Source organism: Capricornis sumatraensis, chromosome 2 (assembly GCF_032405125.1).
Source record: "Capricornis sumatraensis isolate serow.1 chromosome 2, serow.2, whole genome shotgun sequence".
Taxonomy (NCBI): Eukaryota; Metazoa; Chordata; class Mammalia; order Artiodactyla; family Bovidae; genus Capricornis; species Capricornis sumatraensis.
The window spans coordinates 1,004,509-1,026,312 of record NC_091070.1 but is presented as its reverse complement, the minus strand read 5'-3'; the positions used below and the strand labels follow the sequence as shown (position 1 = coordinate 1,026,312).

Sequence of the window (21,804 nt, the reverse complement as noted above, 5' to 3'; positions counted from 1 at the left end):
CTGCCCTCTGGGAGCCACAGGGGCTGGTAGAGGCTTAAAGTCAGGACCAGCTCCTGGTAAAGCCACACAGGCGTCTGTGAACAGCGTGCTCAAGTTGCTTCAGCTGTGTCCGACTCTGCGACCCCACGGACTGTAGCCCGGCAGGCTCCTCTGTCCAGGCAGGAATACTGGAGTGGTCCGCCATTTCCTCTCCAGGGCATCTTCCTGACCCAGAGAGCAAATCGGCGTCTCTTGGTTCTCCTGCATTACGACTAGCGGTACCTGGGGAGCCCGGGTGTGTGAGCAGAACAGCAAGCAAATTTAGCGCCTCACAGGTGAGGAGTCCAAGGCCAGGAAGGTTAAATGGGTTGCATGGGCCCCTCTGCAGAACTGCCCGCTGAACCCAGGTTCCCCTGGCCTTCCAGAGACTGCGGGCTGTTTTTATCAAAAGGGTTAAGACCTCTGTATGAATACGTCAAGCCTCATTTTACCGTATGGAAAGGGAACCACTTTTTCTATGTAGCAAAAAGAGTTGAACCAGAAAGGAATTTTGAGATTCAACTAGTTCCCTCTACCCCAAATCTACAGATGACCCTCGCTGGGAAGCCTAGATGTCTCATGCTTTGGATCAGTCGCCGCGGGGCTGCTGACACCCCCACCGCACGCCTTCCCTTGGCCATTTTTCCTGCAATGCCTCCGCCTGTAGTCCTTCCCAGACAAGCGCTGCCTCCTCCGTATTTAAACCCAAGCTGCAGGCGGGAGCGTTAGAATCTCGCGCGAGCTGGGCCCCGCGAGGAGTGAGCAAGCGGGTGGCAGCTTAGGGTCCAGGCCATCCGAACACTCCCAGGAATCAACAGCCACAACACACACTGCGCGGTGGAGGGTAGCGTGATTCTGGAGACCCTGGGAAAGTTAATAGATCGGTGAACTACTTACTAACTGAAAAAAGGGAGGGAAAACCATGAAAGTATACTTCTGGAGAGTTGCCTTGGAACAACAAATCAAACCAAAAATTAAAACCAAGAAACAAACATTTGAAAACTCAAAATTAAGGCTAAGAAAGCAAATGGAATTCTCATAACCTTCCAACTGTAAGTCTGGTTGTCTGGGATCAGATTTCAATTCAAGAGTGACATATGTTTTTCCACTAACAATGATTTTTTTTAAAGCAAAGGAAGGCCAACTGGGCATTCCCCTCCGTGTTTAAATGCTCCCTCAGCGTGTGAAAGCTGACCAATGCAGGGACTGGTTTGTTTCCAGGGCAGGAAATTCCAAAGGGAAGGGAAAAATAATCAAACAAGCAATGTTCAGCTCTTTCCACACATTAAGCCTCTCCATGATTCCAACAGTTGTAGGGTTGGGCTAGTGATCAATCCTGTGAAGTCAAAGGATTGGGGGTGGGGTGGGATTCATGAAGCTTTAGGTCTAGGCTATCTGTTCTAGGGGAAAGAGCTGGGATTCAAATTTACTGTAATTTTAATCAAGGAATTCTGCCTTTACTAGGCACGTGCACGTGCGGCATGTTTCCCTTCGCTAGCCAAATGCTGTTTGTGGCTGGGAGGCAACACCTGGTGACCGGCGAGGGGCTCCCTGAGGACGGAAGGTGACTCAGAGCTTTGTGAAGAATAAACAGCTGAGCGCTGCCTGGTGCATAATATGCTCAGCAGAAAGCCCAGGGGGTGTGCGCTGCCCTGCCCATTTGCTAATTAATCTGATATCAGGTGTCCCACCAGAAAGGTGGACCTCAGTCCTCAGAGGTTTAAAGGGACACAGGGCTTCTTGGGATGCAAGGAGGTAAATACCGGTGGGTGTGGAGGTAGGTGGCTTTGTTATGCAAATGAGAAGGGGAGGGGTGGTGGGAATATCTAACCTCATTCTGGAATAGTTTTTCTTGTTATTGTTCAGCTGCTCAGTCTGTCTGACTCTGCGACCCTGTGGACTGCAGCCTGCCAGACTTGTCTGTCCATGGGCTTTTCCTGCTGACAGTACTGGAGGGGGCTGCCATTTCCTCCTCCAGGGGATCGTCGCCACCCAGGGATCAAACCCACATCTCTTGCACTGGCAGGTGAATTCTCTACAGCTGAGCCACCTGGCTCAGTAAGATTCCGTTTTAAGAACCCCAGCCTCAAGCTGGGCAAAAAATGTAAAAAACAACTTTTCTGGAAAAACCAAAACAGAAAAAAAACCAAAGTTGGCAACTGCTCCTAGTCATTGTATTAAGGGAAAATGTCCATTTCAAGAAGTAGATTAAAAACAGCGTAAGCCGTTTAAAAACACTGTCTTCAGCTTCCATTTTGTAAAAGTGGGATTGTCATCGAGGCTGAGTTCAGAACAGCTACTACGCAGATAAGCAAGGTCAGAGTGTTTCTCGGTTTAAATGATTTATTTTAGACGATAGTCTCCTTTCTGTGTGTGTGTGTGTGCACGCGTGAGTGAGTCTAACACAGCAGGTCGCCATCAGAGATATGAGCACATTAGGGAGAGTACTTTATATGCTGAGCTTCTGTTCAGCATATAACTGAGCGTTCGGACCAAAGATGAGCCCTTATAAATCAGGGATATAGAGATTAAACTTTCTGGCTGTGTTGCAGGTAAAGTGAGCATTAAATGAATGAGTGGAAGAGCAAGGGTGGATCTCCTGGTGAGGCCCACATTTAGGGGCCATTTAAGGACTTTGTCAACCAGTGTCTCATTTTAATACAGGGATCTTTTTTTTTTAATTGACAGGACCCAAAACAGACTTTCAAATGTTCCTATTATTTAAAAGCAAGATTATACTAAAACACTGTTCAATTTCCCTGCCTAGATTCATGCCACAAGCCCTACATTTTCTTTCCCTGCAAATGGAAAGCAATTTATAGTCTTACAACCACTGGCACTGGAGTCATGAGAAGGTCTTTCACACACGTGCACACTCTTGAGCCCCAGCTCAGGCCTCCTGAATCGTAAACTCTGGGGGTCGGACCCAGGGAACCTGCAGTCTTCAAAGCTCTCTGCCTGACTGTAACACAGCATAAGCTCTGAGAATCACGTATTTAAAAGGCAGATGACCGATATCTTTACAATACGACCTTGATTATGACTTACTTGTTGAATTCATTTCTAAATCGAAAACTGGAAAGAATTAGGAATGTTCTAATTTGTCGTTTTTAAGAAAATAGGATCTTTATGCACTGATATCAACTCCAGGAAATCACAGGAGCGCTCAAGAGCCAGACGCAATGTTCTAGAAAATCTTCTATTGATTCTGCTCAAGACAGGTTTCCTCTGCTTTTCGGAGGGGAGGGCGGAGCTCAGCAACACTGTCTCCTGCCCCAGGCAGCATCTGGGTTTTCAGACTAGCAAGATTTCCTGTCAGTTGGATTTGATGGAGTTTGCTACCCAGCTTATCAGTTAGGAAGATTATCAGAAAATAAAACATCAGGCAAATGAAGCAGGTCTAAGAAAGGAAAAAAAACCAAACATAAACCATGTTTCCACAGAGAGGGTTCCTGGCGGGGCCCCGGGTCACTGACTGAGCGTGCAGCCGGGGGCCACACGAAGGTTTCGGTTTTGGGGTGAGAAGGAAGATGAGGAGACAGAAACAGGTGGAGAGGAGACTCGGTTCTTGGAAGAGAAGAGGAGGAGGAGTCTGACACTAAGAGTGAAAGAGAAAAAAAAGGAAAAAGGCAAAAAAACTTTAGAAACACAAAGAAAAAATAAACTAGCTTTTAATATACTCACATAAGCTGCAAAGAAAATGAGGTCATGTAATACACAATCATTCCTCTACTTGACAACAGAATACAAGTGCTTTTCGAAGAAAACAAATTTGCTGTTTTTCCACTGGTTATTATCTGTTCTGCAACAACACCATGGAATAAAAATAACTCAGATTTACCTGGGCACAGATTCAGCAGTATGGTCCATTGAAAATAATACGTCTTTAACCTACAGTATCCGCAACATTCTAGAGGGAAAGAAACTCTTTGCTTTTCAATTGGAAAGGATTAGAACTTGACTTTTCCTTGATTTGTTTTTTTATGAGAAGCACTTATATAAAATTTACTTGAAAACTAAGGTTTGCCTAGGTGCAGCTGTTGAGGGGGGCCGGGTCCCAGCATGGCAGCAATGGAGTGTCGGTGCGGGGGCTGGGCCACAGTTGGGTGTGGGGGCTGGGCTGGCTGTCACCTCCTGTCTTCAGCTGGAGGGACACAGCACAGGAGGGAGGACCACCGCGGCGACAGCTGAAAACTTTCCTGGACAAAGTGGGGCAAACTTTCAAGGTGGAAGAATCATTTTACTTCGGATAGGTGTCTGGCAATATCCACCAATGACTAAAGATAAATCCCCTTACTCCACATCCTGTTTTGAAGGCAAAAGGAAGAAAAAAAAAATTTTTTTTTCATCCTCTATTTAAGGAACTAACTTATTCCAAAGAAAAAACAATGACTCATAGTTCCAGAGCTGAAAGACTGTCCTTCCATTGGAGTCTCTTTTGACGGCTAGGACCTACTGGACGGTAGAGGTGGGGGTGGGGAGAGAAGGGGACCGAGAGGCGGTATTAGGAGGGAACGCAGATTCTTTACGGGCTGTTCTCACTCTGCCACACCCGCCTAACCGACGTCCACCCTCTGGCTACAGTGGGCGTGGCTGGCCCGAGGCTTCTAGACTCGGGCTCCCCTCCTGTGACGGCTCAGATCCGCATCTGGGCAATTGCAGGGGTGGAGACAGGCGTCCCGGCCAGTTACCCACGTTTCAAAACGAACACCGCCGAGCCTGCACTTCACCATGCCCCAGATGTGTGATGAGGGTACCTTGGCTAGACTTTTAAAGAACTCTTATCTGTTTGACACATACATTGAAACTTTAACAGGCAAAATATGATATCTGAGATCTGCCTCAGAATACCTTACAGAAACTAAGTGTTGGACAGCAGAGATAAGGGAAAAAACAATAGGGACTGTTGGGGGCTAGTGGCAGGTACACGGGGACTCATGGCACTAGTATCTCTATTTTGGTGTATTTGAAGCTTTTCCACAATAGAAAATTTAAAAATAAATAAATAAAAGGGAAATAAAATTTTAGCTCTAGAAAACAAAAAGGACAATCCAAGGGGGGCTGTGGCTTCGAGAAGGGGTCTCCTGCGCCGCGGTGACGGGTGGGCGGCGTTGTGACCGCGGAGGTCGCCTCCAGGCCGGGCACGCGTCTTCACCCGCTGTGCTCCTGGCAGAGGCTTGGGTCCTTCAGGGCATTTAGAAAATCCACTGACTGTGGAGCTGAAATAAAGCCCCAGGACACTCTCCGCTGACGAAGGCAGGGGGGCTGGGGGGCGCGTGAAGGGGCCCCACGGGGGCCGAGCAGCCCAGACACAGTCGGCTGTTTTCAAGTCAAGGGATGTGGGAAATAAGATCTAAGCTTACTTGCATGGAAGGGAAAACCAAAAGCTGATAAAACCGGTTATCTTCAGGAAAAGGCGAGGGAGAAGGGCAGGGAGGAAGCAGCGCATCCCTACGGAACCTTCGGAATCAGAGCTTAAGCTAAATCCGTGGGTCGTTCGGGAGACAGGGGTCCACACAGATGCGCCAATAGGCACTGCTGTCCTCCTGGAACTGCCCACGGGCTCAGCTGAACAAAACTGCCCTTTATTCATCAAGACAGAGGCACCTTTTCCATTTACAGGAGAGTCTGTTGGGTTTTTTTAAGTCTCGGATCTAAAGGACGGTCTCAGAATGATCTGCCATCATTTACGACCAGTCTGGCGCTGATAAGGTCTGCTAACATGGCCTTCCATTCTTCCGGCTCCCTAGCCTCCTGGTAAGTACTGGTGGTGGTAAAACCAATGATTTGGGGCTCCCGGGCAGGGTGGGTGAGAAGCGCCTTGGAGGGGCTCCTGTGGCCAGTACAACCACAACACCACAGCAACACGGCCACTGGCCAGCACCTGGGAGCCTGCGCCCCAGCAGTGTGGACCCCACCCCGGCTCAGGATTCAGGGACAGCGGTGCCCACTGCGGACAAGGGCGGCCACCCCCGCTGGGCACGAGACGCACCTCACCGGGACGCTGTGGCACCTGAGGCTTCCTCTGCGGAGGGAGCCTCCTGAGGGCCTGGGGCGGGGGGGACGCTCCTGGGGCAACGGGGAGAATGAACCCCAAGGGCCTCGCTCATTTTCTCCTACCTGTTTGCACTGTGATGTAGACGAAAGTTTGGGGACCTCGGGGCAAATGAAGACCCCGACCAGCTGGAAGGACAGGGGCTCTGACTTCATACCAGGGTGCTCACAGGGTCCTGGGCGGGGAGGAGGCCCCGGGCGGGTGAGCCTCACCTCCCTGTCTTCTCTCCCCGGAGGTCAGAGCCTCGCCTTGTGGGGGCTAAGAGCCCGACCTTCCCTTTTCTGCAGTGAGGGGTCATGCATGTCCCTCCAGTGGGACTGGACCGTGAGCAGAGCCCAGCTCAGGGTCGGCCTGGTTCACACCTAAGCCCGCCAGTGGCTGGCCCTCAGCCCGGGGCCCAGGCCGCTGCAGGGCCGAGCCCCTGTGGCCCTCCCAGCCTGCACCTGGAGCGGCGGCTGGTAAACCCGCGCTGCTCAGCGCTCTCCTGACCGGGGAGCCCCAGGGCCCTGTGGTCGGGCTTCCTGCGCCGACCTGAGGTCTGGGAAAGAGGGCCTAGCCCGGCAAGGCGGGCAGCTGGGAAAATAGCTCAGGCGAGGACTGCGCCCGGCTCCCGTCCCCGGGGAGAGGCTCTCCAGGGTGGGCCCCCGCGCTGGGCTCAGGGCTGCTCTCCGGCTCTTCGGAGGGACTGGGTCAGGACCCGGGGCCGCTGGGGGCGCCCGGAGGTGGACTGAGCCACACAGAGGACCAGGCGGGTGGCGGGGAGGCAGCAAACCCGCTCCCCACGACACCCGGGGTCTGCCTCAGGCTCACAGCTGGGCACATCTCAATAGTCCAGGGGTCCGTTGAGTCCTCCAGATGGCCCCCTGAGATGTCGGTATTCCTATCAAAAATTACTTGTCTGCACTTCTGGAGATGACAGCGGTGTCTCTACCTGGCCTATACTTAGGCCACTGTAGAAACACAGATGTGAACTGACGTGCTAGTATCTGCGGAGAGGCAGGAAGTGCGGCAGGCCTCCTCTCGGGGTCAGTAGACTCGGAGGCTCGGAACCCACTGCCCCTCACAGGGGTCCTTTGCGGGGTGGGTGTGTGTTCGTGGGTGCCACGGATGGGACACCGAAACCTTGATTTCAGCAAGTCTGAAATCTACAGAGAGACAAAGAAACACAAAAGCCGAGGGACGCCTGCAGGGGATGGGAAGAGTCTAATTTTAGTTTCGAATTTTTGGCTCCAAGAGCAAGGGGAAAAACAGAAAGATTTCAAAGAATTGTGTTGGCAAGGAATAGGACGGCCCCCACCGTGAACACAGGGTTGAAAAAGACCCTGGGGAAAAGGCCCATCAGGCGGCAGATGAGCCAGTTTCCCTGGGGGTGCCTTCCCACCCTGGGCCCGGGGGTCTTCACCCCACGGGGCTCGGGGCTGGGCCCCACCCCGCTCCAGTTAACACCGTTTCAGCCCCGCCGCCCGTTCAGTCTCACCTGTCTCGGGATCGCTGAAGTCTGGCAAAGTAATTGTATTAAGCTGTCGTCTGTCAGCGATGGTTCTATCTAAGAGGCTGCTCCCACGTCCAGAATCACTGCAAAACACAGCTGCAAAGGTCAGTCATTGGAAGGTGGGCGGGGGAAGGAACGAGAAGCACCTGATCCCCACGCCCGAATTGCGTTTCTGACGTTCTTCGGCCCCTCGTCACCTGTCACTACGCATCCAGCTTTCCCTGGGCTGGCTTCCTTTCGGCATCCGTATCCCCAGCGCGGCTCAAGCCGCGCCTGCGGGCCTGAGCTAGTGTGGGAAATGAAACGTGGAGCCCCCGCCAATGGGGGCTCACTGCTGGGCACCCGCGCTGGGCGCCAGGCTCGCCGGGCCCATGAGTGCGCCATCCTCCCGTTGCCTTCCGGAACCCACACTCAGTACCTATGCTTCCAGCCGGTGGCAGCCCAGAAAGACCACCCGGGGCATCTGGATAAACCGCTGAGGCCCGGGTCCTGCCCGACGCAACAGAAGTGCTGGCGTTCAAAGCTCCCCCTTGGTTCCAACGCGGAGCCAAATTCAAGAACCACTGGGCCCTACTTTTCAAAGGCTATCACAGCCACGGCCTCATTTGGGTCCTGAGAACAAGCCTTTATCATCAATAATGCGGTCGAGGCCTCTGACTAATGAACAAGGGAGAAGCTGTGTGAGGCTGCACACGGGACAGGGGGCTGGCAGAGAGCTCCCAGCCAGCGCTCCTGAGCAGGAGGCAGCCTCAGGGAGGGCACCGCGGGTCCTGCCAGCAGCCTCCCAGCTGGCCCCCCAACCAGCGTCCCGCACCAAGCCTCACAGGCTGCTCCTGCAAAACGGGACTGGCCACCCCTCAGGTGAGTCACGGGGAGACCGCACAGGCCACTCACTCACAGCCCTTAGCTCACACTGCTCCCCCTCTAACTGCAGAAGCCTGCAAGCAAAAACAATGAAAACCGCCGCCTTTTTCCTCCATCACGATACTCTATCAAAGATGCATATTTGTCTCTTGAGGTTTGAGTCTAATGCTTTTCTTTCAATCCTTTTTTTTTTTTTTTTTAATCTGGGGGCTCTATGGATGTTTTTTTAGTTGTTGTTGTCAAGAAATTCAACTTTGACAATAAAGGGACACGATTTCCTTCCTCTCTGCAGCTGTTGCTAAAAGTGGTACCAACAAGATTTGCTATGAAACTTAATATGGTTTGCAGGCTATAATTTCCATGTCCAGTGAGGTAGTCAGAGAAATCCACAGGAAACAGAAGGAAACTTGCTTCAGTACAGACTGTCAGCCTATACTTATGACATCAGTGGATACATGTTTTTTGGAAACTATTCTATTAGTTATTTCCATGTCTGAGAAACAATAAATGTCTCTGAGCAGAAGACAGCATGAAAGTCTGTGCAAACAGGCATTAATCACATCACCAACTGAATGTTTCTGGCATTGTTCTGTTCAGGCATGTATTTTTAATATAAATATTACAAAAATACTATAAAAATTTGGCAAAGAGTTAATCATCTGAATGTTGCTATAGGTCCCCACCTAGGAGTTTTGGGAAGATATGATCTCAAAATTTAGTGATAGTTTTCATCACCTTGGGGATTCCAGGACACAGTGAGGTGCCGGAATTGCAAAGGAAGGGTGTGCCTAGGTTTCCAGTGAACTGAACCTTGGTAAGAGGATGGGAACTGTCTGTCCCAGGCTTCCCACTGCACCAAGTTTCAGAGCACAGGGCGGGCTGCTGCGTGCTGTGTTGCATCCTGGAACCCAGCCGGCCCAGGAGCCTGGGCTCCTTCCTACATCTGTCCCTAATGGTAGGTCACTCTGAGCAAGGCCACTTCCTGTGTGCTTCAGGGACTTCCCTGTGAGATGAGGAAGATCGTCTTCCGACGTACACACAAGTCAGGCTGACCTGAGGTCATGCAGACACAGCATTCAGAAGAGTGACAACTCCTGGGCACACACCTCAGGGGTCCTTATAAGTACCGTGCCTGCAAATGTCACATGACGGCAGTTGTGAGGAAGCCGAGTTAAGGACCTCCAACCCCAGGTGTTAGAAAGCCCAACTAAGACAAAATCTTGACTCACAAAGATCACTCAGTAAGCTGTTGACCTGCTTCTCTCCCACCAGCTGAGAAACTACGTCCGGTTGTATTCCTTCATCTCCACCGTATATAGGCAAGAGTAACTAGTCTGAACGGAGACGGAGACGCTTTTGTCTCCACCCTGACTCAGTGACTAAGAATCCCGCTGGACGCTTTAAGCAGGTCCAGTTCTTGGCTCACATGCTGCAGACTCTGCCTTCACCGTGACCCACAGGAGGAGGGAGAAGGGGCCGGGGAGGCCTGGCCGGCCCTCGAGGCGGCTTAGCGCTCACGCTCTGGCCTGTCCCTCCTCGAGCCCTCCTCTCTCTGGGACACGTGTGCTTGGGCTCCTCTGCGGACCACCTCCCCCGATGGCCCCGCCACCTCGGCTCCTCTCTGGCTTGCCCTTAGGTGCCAGGACCCCCTCCCAAGGAGGCTGGCAGAAAGGAAGGGAAAACCATTCCCGGCAACGGTGTCAGTAGAAGGTTTAGGGAAAGAAAACCGGAAGGAGCCTCAAATCCACTGCCCATGAGCTGTAGGGGCCTACACGTGGAGATGGACGTGTCCGGGAGCTCCTGCGCCCCTAAGTCAGGACTGAAAGTCCAGAGTAAACTCTCCTGATGGTTGAGCTGTTCTGGAAACCGGAAACTTCTCTAACTGCAAGAAGAAAGCTGGTGGGGGGCTGGGAGTCGGATACTAGAGTTCATCACCGCTTTGTCGCTTCCTGGCTCTGAGGCAGTGCCAGGTACATGATGAATACTGGATGTAACAGGGGGCCTTGGAGCGGAAACTGGAGCATTTCCCAGGCGTCTTCAGGCAGGATCACACAAACAAGGCAAGTTCCCTTCACTTCCGAACTCAGCTTTCTCATCAGTAAAAAGGGTCTGACAGAACGCAACAGCTGCCCATTTTCTGGGGCTGCTCTGAAAAGGCATGAGAGTGCACTGTGCAAAAAGAAAAGCTCCTCCGAAATACGGGGGACTACCAGCATTAAGAAGAGGCGGCGAGGACACACAGAAGAACTACACAAAAAAGATCTTCACGACCCAGATAACCGCGATGATGTGATCCCTCCTAGAGCCAGACATCCCGGAGTGCAGAGTCAAGTGGGCCTTAGGAAGCATCACTACGAACAAAGCTAGTGGAGGTGAAGGAATTCCAGTTGAGCTATTTCAAATCCTGAAAGATGATGCTGTGAAAGTGCTGTACTCAATAGGCTTGGAAAACTCAGCAGTGGCCACAGGACTGGAAAAGGTCAGTTTTCATTCCAATCCCAAAGAAAAGAAATGCCAAGGAATGTTCTAACTACTGCACAATTGCACTCATCTCACACGCTAGTAAAGTAATGTTCAAAATTCTCCAAGCCAGGCTTCAGCAATACGTGACCCGTGAACTTTCCGTTGTTCAAGCTGGTTTTACAAAAGGCAGAGGAACCAGAGATCAAATTGCCAACATCGGTTGGATCATTGTTTTTCAATGAGAGTTCCAGAGAAACATCTTCTTTATTGATTATGCCAAAGCCTTTGACTGTGTGGATCACAATAAACTGTGTAAAATTCTGAAAGAGATGGGAATACCAGACCATCTTACCTGCTTCCTGAGAAATCTGTATGCAGGTCAAGAAGCAATGGTTAGAACCAGATATGGAACAACAGACTGGTTCCAAATAGGAAAAGGAGTACGTCAAGGCTGTATATTGTCACCGAGCTTATTTAACTTATATGCAGAGTACATCATGAGACATGCTGGGCTAGATGAAGCACAAGCAGAATCAAGATTGCTGGGAGAAATAGCAATAACCTCAGATATGGACATGACACCACACTTATGGCAGAAAGCAAAGAAGAACTAAAAAGCCTCTCGATGAAAGTGAAAGTGGAGACTGAAAAAGTTGGCTTAAAACTCAACATTCAGAAAACTAAGATGATGGCATCTGGTCCCATCACTTCATGGCAAATAGATGGGGAAACAATGGAAACAGTGACAGACTTTATTTTAGGAGCTCCAAAATCACTGCAGATGGTGACTGCAGCCATGAAATTATAAGACACTTGCTCCTTGGAAGAAAGGCTATGAGAAACCTAGGCAGCATATTAAAAAGCAGAGACACTAGTTTTCTAACTAAGGTCCATCTAGTCAAAGCAATGGTTTTTCCAGTAGTCATGTATGGATGTGAGAGCTGGACTATAAAGAAAGCTGAGTGCCAAAGAATTGATACTTTTGAACTGTGGTGTTGGAGAAGACTCTTGAGAGTCCCTCGGACAGCAAGGAGATCCAATCAGTCCATCCTAAAGAAATCAGTCCTGAATATTCATTGAAAGGACTGATGCTGAAGGTGAAACTCCAATCATTTGGCCACCTGATGAGAAGAACTGACAAATTTGAAAAAAACCTGATGCTGGGAAAGATTGAAGGTGGGAGGAGAAGGGGATGACAGAGGATGAGATGGCTGGATGGCATCACTGACTCAATGGACATGAGTTTGAGTGAACTCCGGGCTGCGGTGACGGACAGGGGGGCCTGGCGTGCTGCAGGCCACGGTGTCGCAAGGAGTTGGACATGACTGAGCTGGTTAGCATGAAATGAGGTTTCCCGTTCCCAGCTGAGGTTACAGCAAAGAACTTGTCCTTTTTTCCTTTCAACACTTACGTGCTATGCATTAATGTGATTGAAATGGGACTTAGGAAGAAAAAGTTTTCTTCCAATCATGTGACTACATGATGGATGGTCCAAGTGGTGGCGACAAGAGGGAGAAGAGTGGTTAATAATAAGAAACCACAGGCAAAGAAGCTGGCTGTCGACTGAGAGAGGGGCATAGGCGGTGGGGAGGGCCTGGATGTTCAGCAGACCGGGGTCTGAATCAAAAATGTACCAGTTGTTTAGCTGAGAAAACTAGGGCAAAATCTGTAACCTCACGCAGCTTCACTTTTATTTTATGAAGTGGAATGAACAGCAGCCGTCTGGCAAGGCTGAGACATGGCTTGAGAAGAACGTATAAACAGCCTGGCCCGGCAGCAGAGAGACGGGGAAGTGCTTCCACGCCGGGAGGCTGCTGGACCGTCTAGTGAGGCTCTGGCCGAAGTCACTCGGTCTTGAGTGGCCAGGTCAACACTTGCGAGAACAGCCGGAGCTGTGCGCTTCCCCGAGAGAGGAGGCAGACCATGAGGCGGGTTTCTGTCCCAAAGGCAAGCGCAACCTTGCAGGCCTCAGGAAGTCCGCCCAGGTTTCTGCAGTGACCGGCACTCTGCCACGCGCACGCCGAGGAGAACGCCCTGCACCCTGCGCTCACGGGAGATGTGGCCTGAGCTGGGGGTGTGGCTCTCCCTCAAGCCAAAGTTAACAGGAGGGGCAGGTTGCAGGGAACACTCAGCGAGGTCCGGCCGCAGTCTGGCCCAGCGATGCCCCAGGGTCGTCCTCGGTGCCCTTGTGTTCCCTGCTCTGGAGGCCCGTGCCAGCCCCCAGGGGGGTTTGTAGGGGTGGGAGCAGGGGGGAGACCCTGAGGGCGAGAAGAGACCTCCCCACGAGGCATCCTAGGCCCAAGGGGCGCCTGAGCCCCAAGTCAGCGAGGCCCTCCTGCAGCCGGAAGCCGGCCTCCTGCAGCCGGAAGCCGGCCTCCTGCAGCCGGAAGCCGGCCTCCTGCAGCCGGAAGCCGGCCTCCTGCTTCCCAGGCAGGGCTGCCTCTCACCCACCTGCTTATGCGCCTCTGGCCTTTTCTAGAACCCTGTGTGACCCGACTGGGGCTGCCGGGCCCAGAGCTGCCCTGATCTGGGGACCGCGGGGCGCTGCCCTCCCAAGCCCTCCCCCGCCCAGCCGCGTACTGTGCCCCCTTTGTGCCAGGGCTGCGTCCTCCGACGGCGCGGGGAGGGCGGCTAAAGCTGCGCAGCGGGGAGGGCCACAGGAGAAGCGCTTTATTTCTATCCCAGAGAAAATACAGTTAGAAGAGCAACAGGAAGACCTGCCGCCCCTCCCCCGAGGCACCCCTCCCCCCAGGCACCCCTCCCCCGAAGCACCCCTCCCCCCAGGCACCCCACCCCACCCCCCACCCCGCCCCATCCTCCCTGCCCCGCAGCCAGGCTCCACGCTGCGCCGCCAGAAGATCCTCCGGGAGACGGAGGAAGCATGCACACAGCCCAGGCATTTGGTGGAGTATTTTTAAAGAGCTTTCCGATTCTGCTATTTTTTTTTTCTCCTCACATTCAATATTCTTGGTTGCTACGTGGGAGGAAATGTGGGGAGGTGGGAGAGGTGTGGAGAACAGAGGGGAAATTGGCAACATGGGAGCTGGTGGATTTCTTTCCTCATTTCTCGGGGGCCACAGACAAAGGCATGAGCTCCAGCGGGAAGCAGCCAGCTCTACAGTGCCGCCTCCGGCCCGGCTCGTGGCAAAGACCCTCCCCACGGCCCGAATCCTGCTGCTGCAGGGAGACTGGGAGACAGGGAGGGGGGCTCTGGGGACAGAAATGCGGGCGTTTCCCACTGCTGCCTACAGACTGAGAAGGCAGCCTTCTCCAAACATCAGGATGATGTTTAGCTCCAGAACACAGCCACAGAAGGAGGAGGCCCGTCTCCGGGGGTCTTCCCACCGAGGGGAGACGGCTGGGGTGGCCTCCCCGCCTGAGCCGGGGGCTCATGAGAGACGGCCTGGGCCAAGGCCTCTCCTTCACCTTCTCAGCCCTGCTCTGCAGGGTCTCGACCTGACTAATGCTCCCCAGTTACCGACCAGCTCTTCCCTGTTCCTGTCACACCAGCGGCTGTGCGCTCCGCCCAGCCCTTCAGAGCACGAAGCTTAGCCCTGGCTCCCTTTTTCGCTCCCTTGGAGTCGCCCCAGACTCTCCTGATGTTGCCTGGCCCCGGTCTCATCACTGTCCTTGTGGAAGCCCCGCCTGAGCCCACACACCCTCCCCCTGCCGGCCTCCCGGGGGCTGGGCCGGACCCCGAACACATCCGTGACTTACACATTTCAGACTCCTGACTCTTCAGAGTAGCAGGCAGGCTATCCATACGTCCTGCTGCGAACCTGAACATATTCTGAGTGTGTGAGTGGCTGTCTGAATTCACCTGAATCACCAGGTCCCCTTTTGCTAAATCACTTCCGTCACAGGTCTGGGCACACTTTGTAATCTAGACATTTGCTGGGAACAACTGCCCAAGACGTGAATATGATGCTTTTCGGGGACACACCGGGAGAGGACTTCCCCACAGAATCTGCCTGTGCAGCGTGGGGCCTTGACTGACTGAGACTGGCCAGGCCGTTTCACAGCTCTGGGGGGCAGAGTTGCCCGGCGGAAAACCTACCAATTTTGTCTGGTTGAGACACAATCAGTGTCTTTAGAGAAGGTAACCCCAAACAATATATTTCATTGTTTTATAGGATATTATTGTTTTTATATTTGCAAATTCATTTCAGCATATCTAGTTTTCAAATTCTTCTTTGAATCGGTCTTAACAGTTTATTGCTTCCTTCATTAGTTAATGAGATAAATAAAACCTTTGATACATGCTTCCTGTATATTTGAGTCATGAATTTAGCTGCTTGAAAATTACACTTTATCACCTCAATAGCAATTTCTACTCTCCCTGGTAGGATGCGGCCTGTTATCCACTCAGGTCTTTTAAGTATTACTGTGAGAACACCACCTGGAATATATAACTGACTAGTCTATCCACAAATCGCTGGCAAGATGGTTAAGACTCTTCAAAGGGATTATGTAAATGGCTGGTTGAGCGAAATCAGGAGACCGATCGGAATTGAGCCTAGCAGGCCACCGTGGCGGCAAAAGCGTAAGAAACCCGTAACTTGGTGGATTCATCAAACGCTTTAACGTGCCCTTAAAGACGGACGTGAGGCTCCACCGCGCGGCCGGGGGTGCACGGGGCTGGAGAGCCCGTCCCGCCAGATGCCGGGCGCCGCGCGATGCCCGCACGCCGCGCGATGCCCGCACGCCGCGCGATGCCCGCACGCCGCGCGATGCCCGCACGCCGCGCGATGCCCGCACGCCGCGCGATGCCCGCACGCCGCGCGATGCCCGCACGCCGCGCGATGCCCGCACGCCGCGCGATGCCCGCACGCCGCGGGCCTGGCCTCTTACCTGGGGTTGGTCAGGTTGTAGCAGGATTTCCAGATCTGTAACATGTGCTTGCACGTGAGGAGCGCCTCGTCCGGGCCCCGGGAGAGGGACTCCAGCTTCACTTTGGAAAACAGCAGTCTGCGTGGGGAGACAGAGGGGAGGACACAGCTCAGGCCGGAGCCCGGCAGGACGGCTCGGGCGGCCGGGAGCTCTGGGAACCCTGCGGGGGCGCACAGCGTCCGTTCGGGTTTTCCCTAAGGAACCGGAAGGGACTCTGGCCACCGTACAGGAGGGGGCGTCCGAAGGCTGGACCCGAGGGAAGCGCGGCAGCCGGGGACTCCAGAGCTCGCGGGGCAGGATCCGGCTTTGCCCGAGTCTCGCCCCCACGGCGACGTCAGCACAGTGCCGCCATGGGTAGTCAGGTGAAAAGCATCCGAGCGGCTGATTTCACTCAGGACACAGAGATTTTAGGAACAGGGCGCTTTTTAGAGCACAACCACCTTATCTGCAAAACCTAAAAAATCCATCAAAAGTGAATTTTGATTTATTTACAAAACTCCACGCGATGTGACTCGGTTGATATAAATATCAGTGACGTTACGCAGTGATCGTCATTGCATGAAGGAGATGACAGCTTGCACCCAGGGCTCATGAAAAGCGGGGCCTGGGTAAGGCCTTCCCCTCTGGATCTGCTCCAGCCCTGCTCTGACGGGGCAAGGACTTCACCAAGTCACCACTGTCACTGACTGCCTCTCCCCCTTCTTGGCCCTGCCCATGGCCCGTCCAGGCCGCCAGGGCACTCAGCGTGGCCCCTCCTCCCTTTCCCGACCTCTCAGAGCCCCTCTGCACGCAGTCTGCTCACTCCCTCTGGCATCAGCTCCCTTGGTTCCCAGGCTCATTGCTGTTGTCCTTGTGAAGCCCCATACTGAGCCCAGCTTCCGTCCCGATGGCTGTGCTATCCTCTCACTTTCCCGGCTCTAAGAGATCGTACATAAAGAAATCGCATCTAAACATCACTCCCACGCCCAGCTCAAGAAACTACAGTGGCTCCTGACCGCCTGTAACGATAAGTCAAGATTCCTTATCGAGGCCTTGCAGACTCTGCCCGCAGGCCGCTGTGTGTCACCAGCCCATTTGGCGCCGTGTTTTCCACTGGGCTCTTTGCTCCTACCAGCCTAATTCACTGCAGAGAGCATGTGTGTGAGCTCAGTCACGTCTGCTGATGCACTGCAGCCTGCCAGGCTCCTCTCTCCATGGGGTTTTTCAGGCAAGAATACTTGAGTGGGTTGCCATTTCCTCCTCCAAGAGATCTTTCCAACCCAGGGATTGAACTCATGTCTCCTGCACTGCTGGCGGATTCTTTCACCGCTGAGCCACCTGGGAGGCCCCATGTAATTCTCCAGAGTCTGTGTTTTTATCATAACTCTGAGAGTACACGCCATGTTCTCAATCTTAACCTCTGCTAATCCACGTCTCTCCTTGATTCCTCCTAAATTCACCAAAACCCCATCTCATCACACAAGTCTCCCACGGATCCCACTTAATCACAGCTTCATCTTTGCTCCGTGTGCGCCACAGGCATGCAAAGTCACTTCAGTTGCGTCCGACTCTTTGCGACCCCGTGGACTGTAGCCCACCAGGCTCCTCGGTCCATGGGATTCTCCAGGCCAGAGTCCTGCAGTGTGTTGCCATCTCCTCCTCCAGGGGATCTTCCTGACCCAGGGATCGAACCCGCATCTCTTGCGTCTCCTGCAGTGGCAGCTGGGTTCTCTGCCACCAGCGCCACCTGGGAAGTCCTTGTGAGGTGGTGTTTGTTGTTAATAAAAGGAAGACGAAGACAGGGAGGAGCTCCTGCTTGTTGAAGTCTTCTGTGTGCCCCCACTCGGCCCTTTACAGTTCGCCTTTGTAAGGACCCTTCTCAGTCGGTGGTGTTCATCTCCCTTCAACAAGAAAATCCCAGTATCTCTCTCTGGCCTTCCTTCCACAGTGCTTAGCACTGTAAGGTCAACAAGCTTCAAATCAGCATTTTCTCTCTAAACCACAGACAACAAAGAAAACTGTTTCTAGTGATTGAAGTTAGACCTATAGGAGAATTCCTCACTAGAGACCACTCATTTGAAGGCAGGCACTTCTGAGGTGGGCAGTCTCTTTTCCCCTATGAGCTGGAATAAGCTGGTCCTGAGAGGCGCCACCCGAGCTCGGGATGGCTTGGCACCATCCTCTCCCTCCCAGTGGAGTCCGGATGCCCGAGCAGGTGCTGGCGGCCCCCCAGGGTCAGGGCTGTGGTCCCCTCAAGCCTGGGGCTGCAGAAGCCGGGGTGGGGGAAAGAACCACAGGCCAAGAAATGAGGGCAGCAGGGCCTAGCCTACCAGCGGCAGGCAGAGAGAGTGAGGCCAGACGGAGGTAGGGCTTGGCTTCGGCTCAAAAACACCTCAAGGAGTGATGTTCCTGGAGGCCTTTCCAGGACTGCTTGCAGGGAACGGCAGCTACTCAGGCTGTCTTCAGGGGTTTTTAAGGAGGCAGATGTTGACTCATGAGTGTCTTCATGAGTCTAGAAGGTAGTGGGAGTACTTTTTCACCAGAAAGTGTTAAAAGTGAAAGTGGAAATGTGAGTCACTCAGTCGTGTCTGACTCTCTGCAACCCCGTGGACTGTGGCCCACCAGGCTCCTTCGTCCATGGGGTTCTCCAGGCAAGAAGACTGGAGTGGTTGCCATTCCTTCCTCCAGGGGATCTTCCTGACCCAGGGATAGAATCTTTACCACGTTTCCAGCAGAGTCTTCCAGCAAACATAGGTCACCTGGGAGGCGTGTTACAGAGGAAGCAGGGCTGCTGAGCAGTCACCTGTCAGCTGTGGTGGAGACCTGCTTGGACGCCAGAGACCTCACGGGTGATGGTTGGGCACCAAGCCAGTCGGGCCAATGGGCCACCCTGCCAGGACCACGGTGGGTTCTCGGAGGCCCCCGGGTCCTCTGACTGAGCCAGGCTCGAAGCGGGCCTGCCCACAGGGGCCAGGAGGTTGGAGGGGAGGTCTCCACCCAGCAGGGAGCTCGGCTCTGAGAGCAGTTATCACGGCTCCTGTAACTGGACAGGACGCCAGAGCCTGTCTCTAGGCTGCAGCTTGGGAGAGCAGTTCTGTGCAAGGCTTCCTGGCGGAAAAAGAACTTCTAATTAACATGAAATAACAGCTTTCAAACACTTGACTCAGGACATGGAGTTGAAAAGGTGTGGGCTGGATTTCAGAAAACCCGACGGGAAGACCAATAGTACAACTGCTGAGCCCGAGTGATGGGGAAGGCACCGGACGAGGCGCGGAGGGGAGCAGCGCGATGGAGAGGCGGGGGCGGCAGTGGGGCCGGGGCCAGGGCTGGGGACAGGGCCGGGGACAGGGCTGGGTTCCAGGGCTGGGGACAGAGGGGCTAGGGGACAGGGGGGCTGGGGGACAGGGGGGCTGGGGGACAGGGGGGCTGGGGACAGGGGGCTGGGGGACAGGGGGGCTGGGGACAGGGGGCTGGGGGACAGGGCCAGGGACATGGGGGCTGGAGGACAGGGCTGGGGACAGAGGGGCTGGGGCCAGGGCTGGGGACAGAGGGGCTGGGGACGGGGGTGCTGGGGGACAAGGGGGCTGGGGGACAGGGGTCTGGGGACAGGGGACTGGGGGCCAGGGGGGCTGGGGGCCAGGGAGGCCGGGGACAGGGCTGGGGGGGCAGAGCCACTCGCCCACCATCAGGCGTGTCCTGCATGATGGCAGACCTCCGGGACCCCTGAATCTGGCCCGCCCTTGAAGGCAGGCAGAAGTGCGGGCAGAGGGCTGGCCTCAGAGCCCGGCCCTGGGCCTGGCTGGTGAGGCGGAGAACAAAGCCGTAAGAGACCCCGGGACGCCTGGCACCCTTCCCGCCGAGCCCTACTCGCGCATCTCAGGACGGTTGCAAACGCCTGGCTGGGGGCACGTCCCACTAGGACAGACTCGAAGATACACACAGAGACTGGCGTTCACGGGCCGCGGTCGATGTCCCAAGAGGCCGCAGATCCCACCGATGGAGGAGACCCTGAGGCAGAAATCCCGAGACCCACCACCCACGGCTGTCTCAGCGCGCCGAGCTGTCGATGCGACGGAGGCGGCAGCCGGTGGACGGCTACACCCACCCCCGGTCCAACCATGGCCAAGTGAGGTGTTTCTCTAAGTGCAGTCAGACGTCAGGTGCTGGGAGAATGGCCTCTTCCTGTTCCCTGTAGCTGGCTCAAAGTCCATTAATCTAATTTTAAAACTCTTTGTTCAGAGACTCCTCGAATCCTTACAGGAAGTTAATGAAGACTAGAACTTCCCTACAATGCCCATCTGATGATGTTCCTGGAGCCCAAATCTGGCAGCTAGGGCAGTGCCCCTGAGGGCCTGGCTCCTGCCCATGTGCTCCGCCCGCCAGGAGCACCCCCATCCTAGTCAGGGTAGGTCACCCTCCTCACGCCCCTGAGTCTGAGCGCAGGCTGTTCCTTCTGTCTGGAACTACTTTTCCATCCGTTTCTGCTTTTAAAGCCTTCTCTACTTAGCTTTCAAGATTCAGGTCAAACCTCCTTGCCCCCCAACCACTGAAGCCAGCCTTAAGTAAACAGAAGCTAAAACTCCCAAATGGAAATGCAATTCCAGAAAATACAAGAGCTCTCCGTTGTGGAATAATGAGCTATAAGCCAGGAAGCTTCTGCTTCCAAGACAAGTGAAATAATAACAGTAACCACAGTGGCTGCCAGACGCTGTAAACATGTAATCCGTGATTCTTACAACATCTCTTCAAGTTAGGCCGAAATCTAAGTCTTCTGCCCGAGTTCACACAGCTGGATCCTGGCAGAACAGAAATGTACGCCCAAACCCACTTGACTCCAAAGCGCAGGACAAGAAACAAGAGAAAGACTTAAAATATTCTAAACACACTACTGACACTAATGAAGATATGTAGCATTTTCTAATCCACTGTTAAATATTTAAAACCCTAAAATGTGCAAGTGATAACGAATCCACCTACAATGCAGGAGACACAGAAGGCATGGGTTTGATCCCTGGGTCAGGAAGCTCCCTGGGAGCAGGAAATGGCAACCTACTCCTGTATTTTTGCCTGGAGAATCTCCTGGACAGAGGAGCCTGCCGGGCTACCTTCCATAGGCTCACAAAGAATCAGACAGGGCTGAGCACGCATATGGAGACAAAATCTGCAAAGATCTCCGTTAGATGCTGTGTGGAAGAGAAAGAGGCATAAAATACAGTTCCTTGCCCTCAGAGAATATATAGTCCAATCAGTGAAATAAAGACTTGCCACAAAGATGAGGTAAGGTTTCTGGCTTAGGCACAGATTGTGTGCGCGTGTGTCCGACTCTCTGTGACCCCCTCTCCAGGCTCCTCCATGGGTGGGATTCTCTAGGCAGGGATTTTGGAGCGGGTTGCCATTTCCTTCTCCAGGGGATCTTCCCAACTCAGGAGGCCCTGAAATTTGGGCAGGGCTGCAGGGAAAGAGGAGTTGGGGCTGCTGAGGTATTGTTCCTAGGATGCGTGATTCTGAATAAAATGATTAATTTGCTTTTTGTGACTTGCTTCTTCCCTCAAAAGTCAGGTGCATATAAAACTCTAGACACTTGACGGACACAGTTAATCAGGGTTTTACTTTTCATTAGAACTAATAGAAATAATATTTTACCCTATTTTTGGAATTTTTTTGAGAATCCCAGAGTAACTCTCAAAATAACTGCCTGGCTTAGTGTAGCGCTGAGAGAGAAGATGTGGGCCCCTGGTGAAGCTCTGGGGTCTGTGGCGTCGCGAGTTCTCATCAGGCACTTTGGGCAATGCACCAGGGCCTGGTTTAATCTCCAGTTTCACCCCGAGGAAGATTTCCTCACTCCCTGGACACCCTACCTCGAGCACATCCCTCTGGTTTAGCTTTACCCTGGGCCCCACCCCCATGCGACCCAGGCATGACCCCTCACAGGCCCCCCTACCTCTCTGCCTGTGTTCTCTGCCCGCCTGGAGGTCTCCTTCCCAGGGACCCTCCCAATGACCCGTGCAAGTCCCCCTGTCTGACATTTCTGATCTGCCCCTCC

At 53.6% G+C, this 21,804-nt stretch overlaps 1 protein-coding gene across 2 annotated transcripts in view; it reads right to left on the bottom strand.

Annotated features, from left to right (window-relative positions):
• The window catches only part of TTC7B (tetratricopeptide repeat domain 7B), a 270,549-nt gene that overhangs the window by 43,567 nt on the left and 205,178 nt on the right, over positions 1 to 21,804 (bottom strand). The window contains exons 16-19 of one of the 2 annotated variants that reach the window (XM_068964694.1): positions 15,744 to 15,860; positions 7,551 to 7,648; positions 3,443 to 3,616; positions 916 to 966 (exon numbers count right to left, since the gene is read on the bottom strand). In XM_068964694.1, the coding sequence (XP_068820795.1) occupies positions 916 to 966; positions 3,443 to 3,616; positions 7,551 to 7,648; positions 15,744 to 15,860 (440 nt within the window). The remainder of the gene's footprint in view (positions 1 to 915; positions 967 to 3,442; positions 3,617 to 7,550; positions 7,649 to 15,743; positions 15,861 to 21,804) is intronic. The other variant, XM_068964695.1, reaches the window with a different exon arrangement.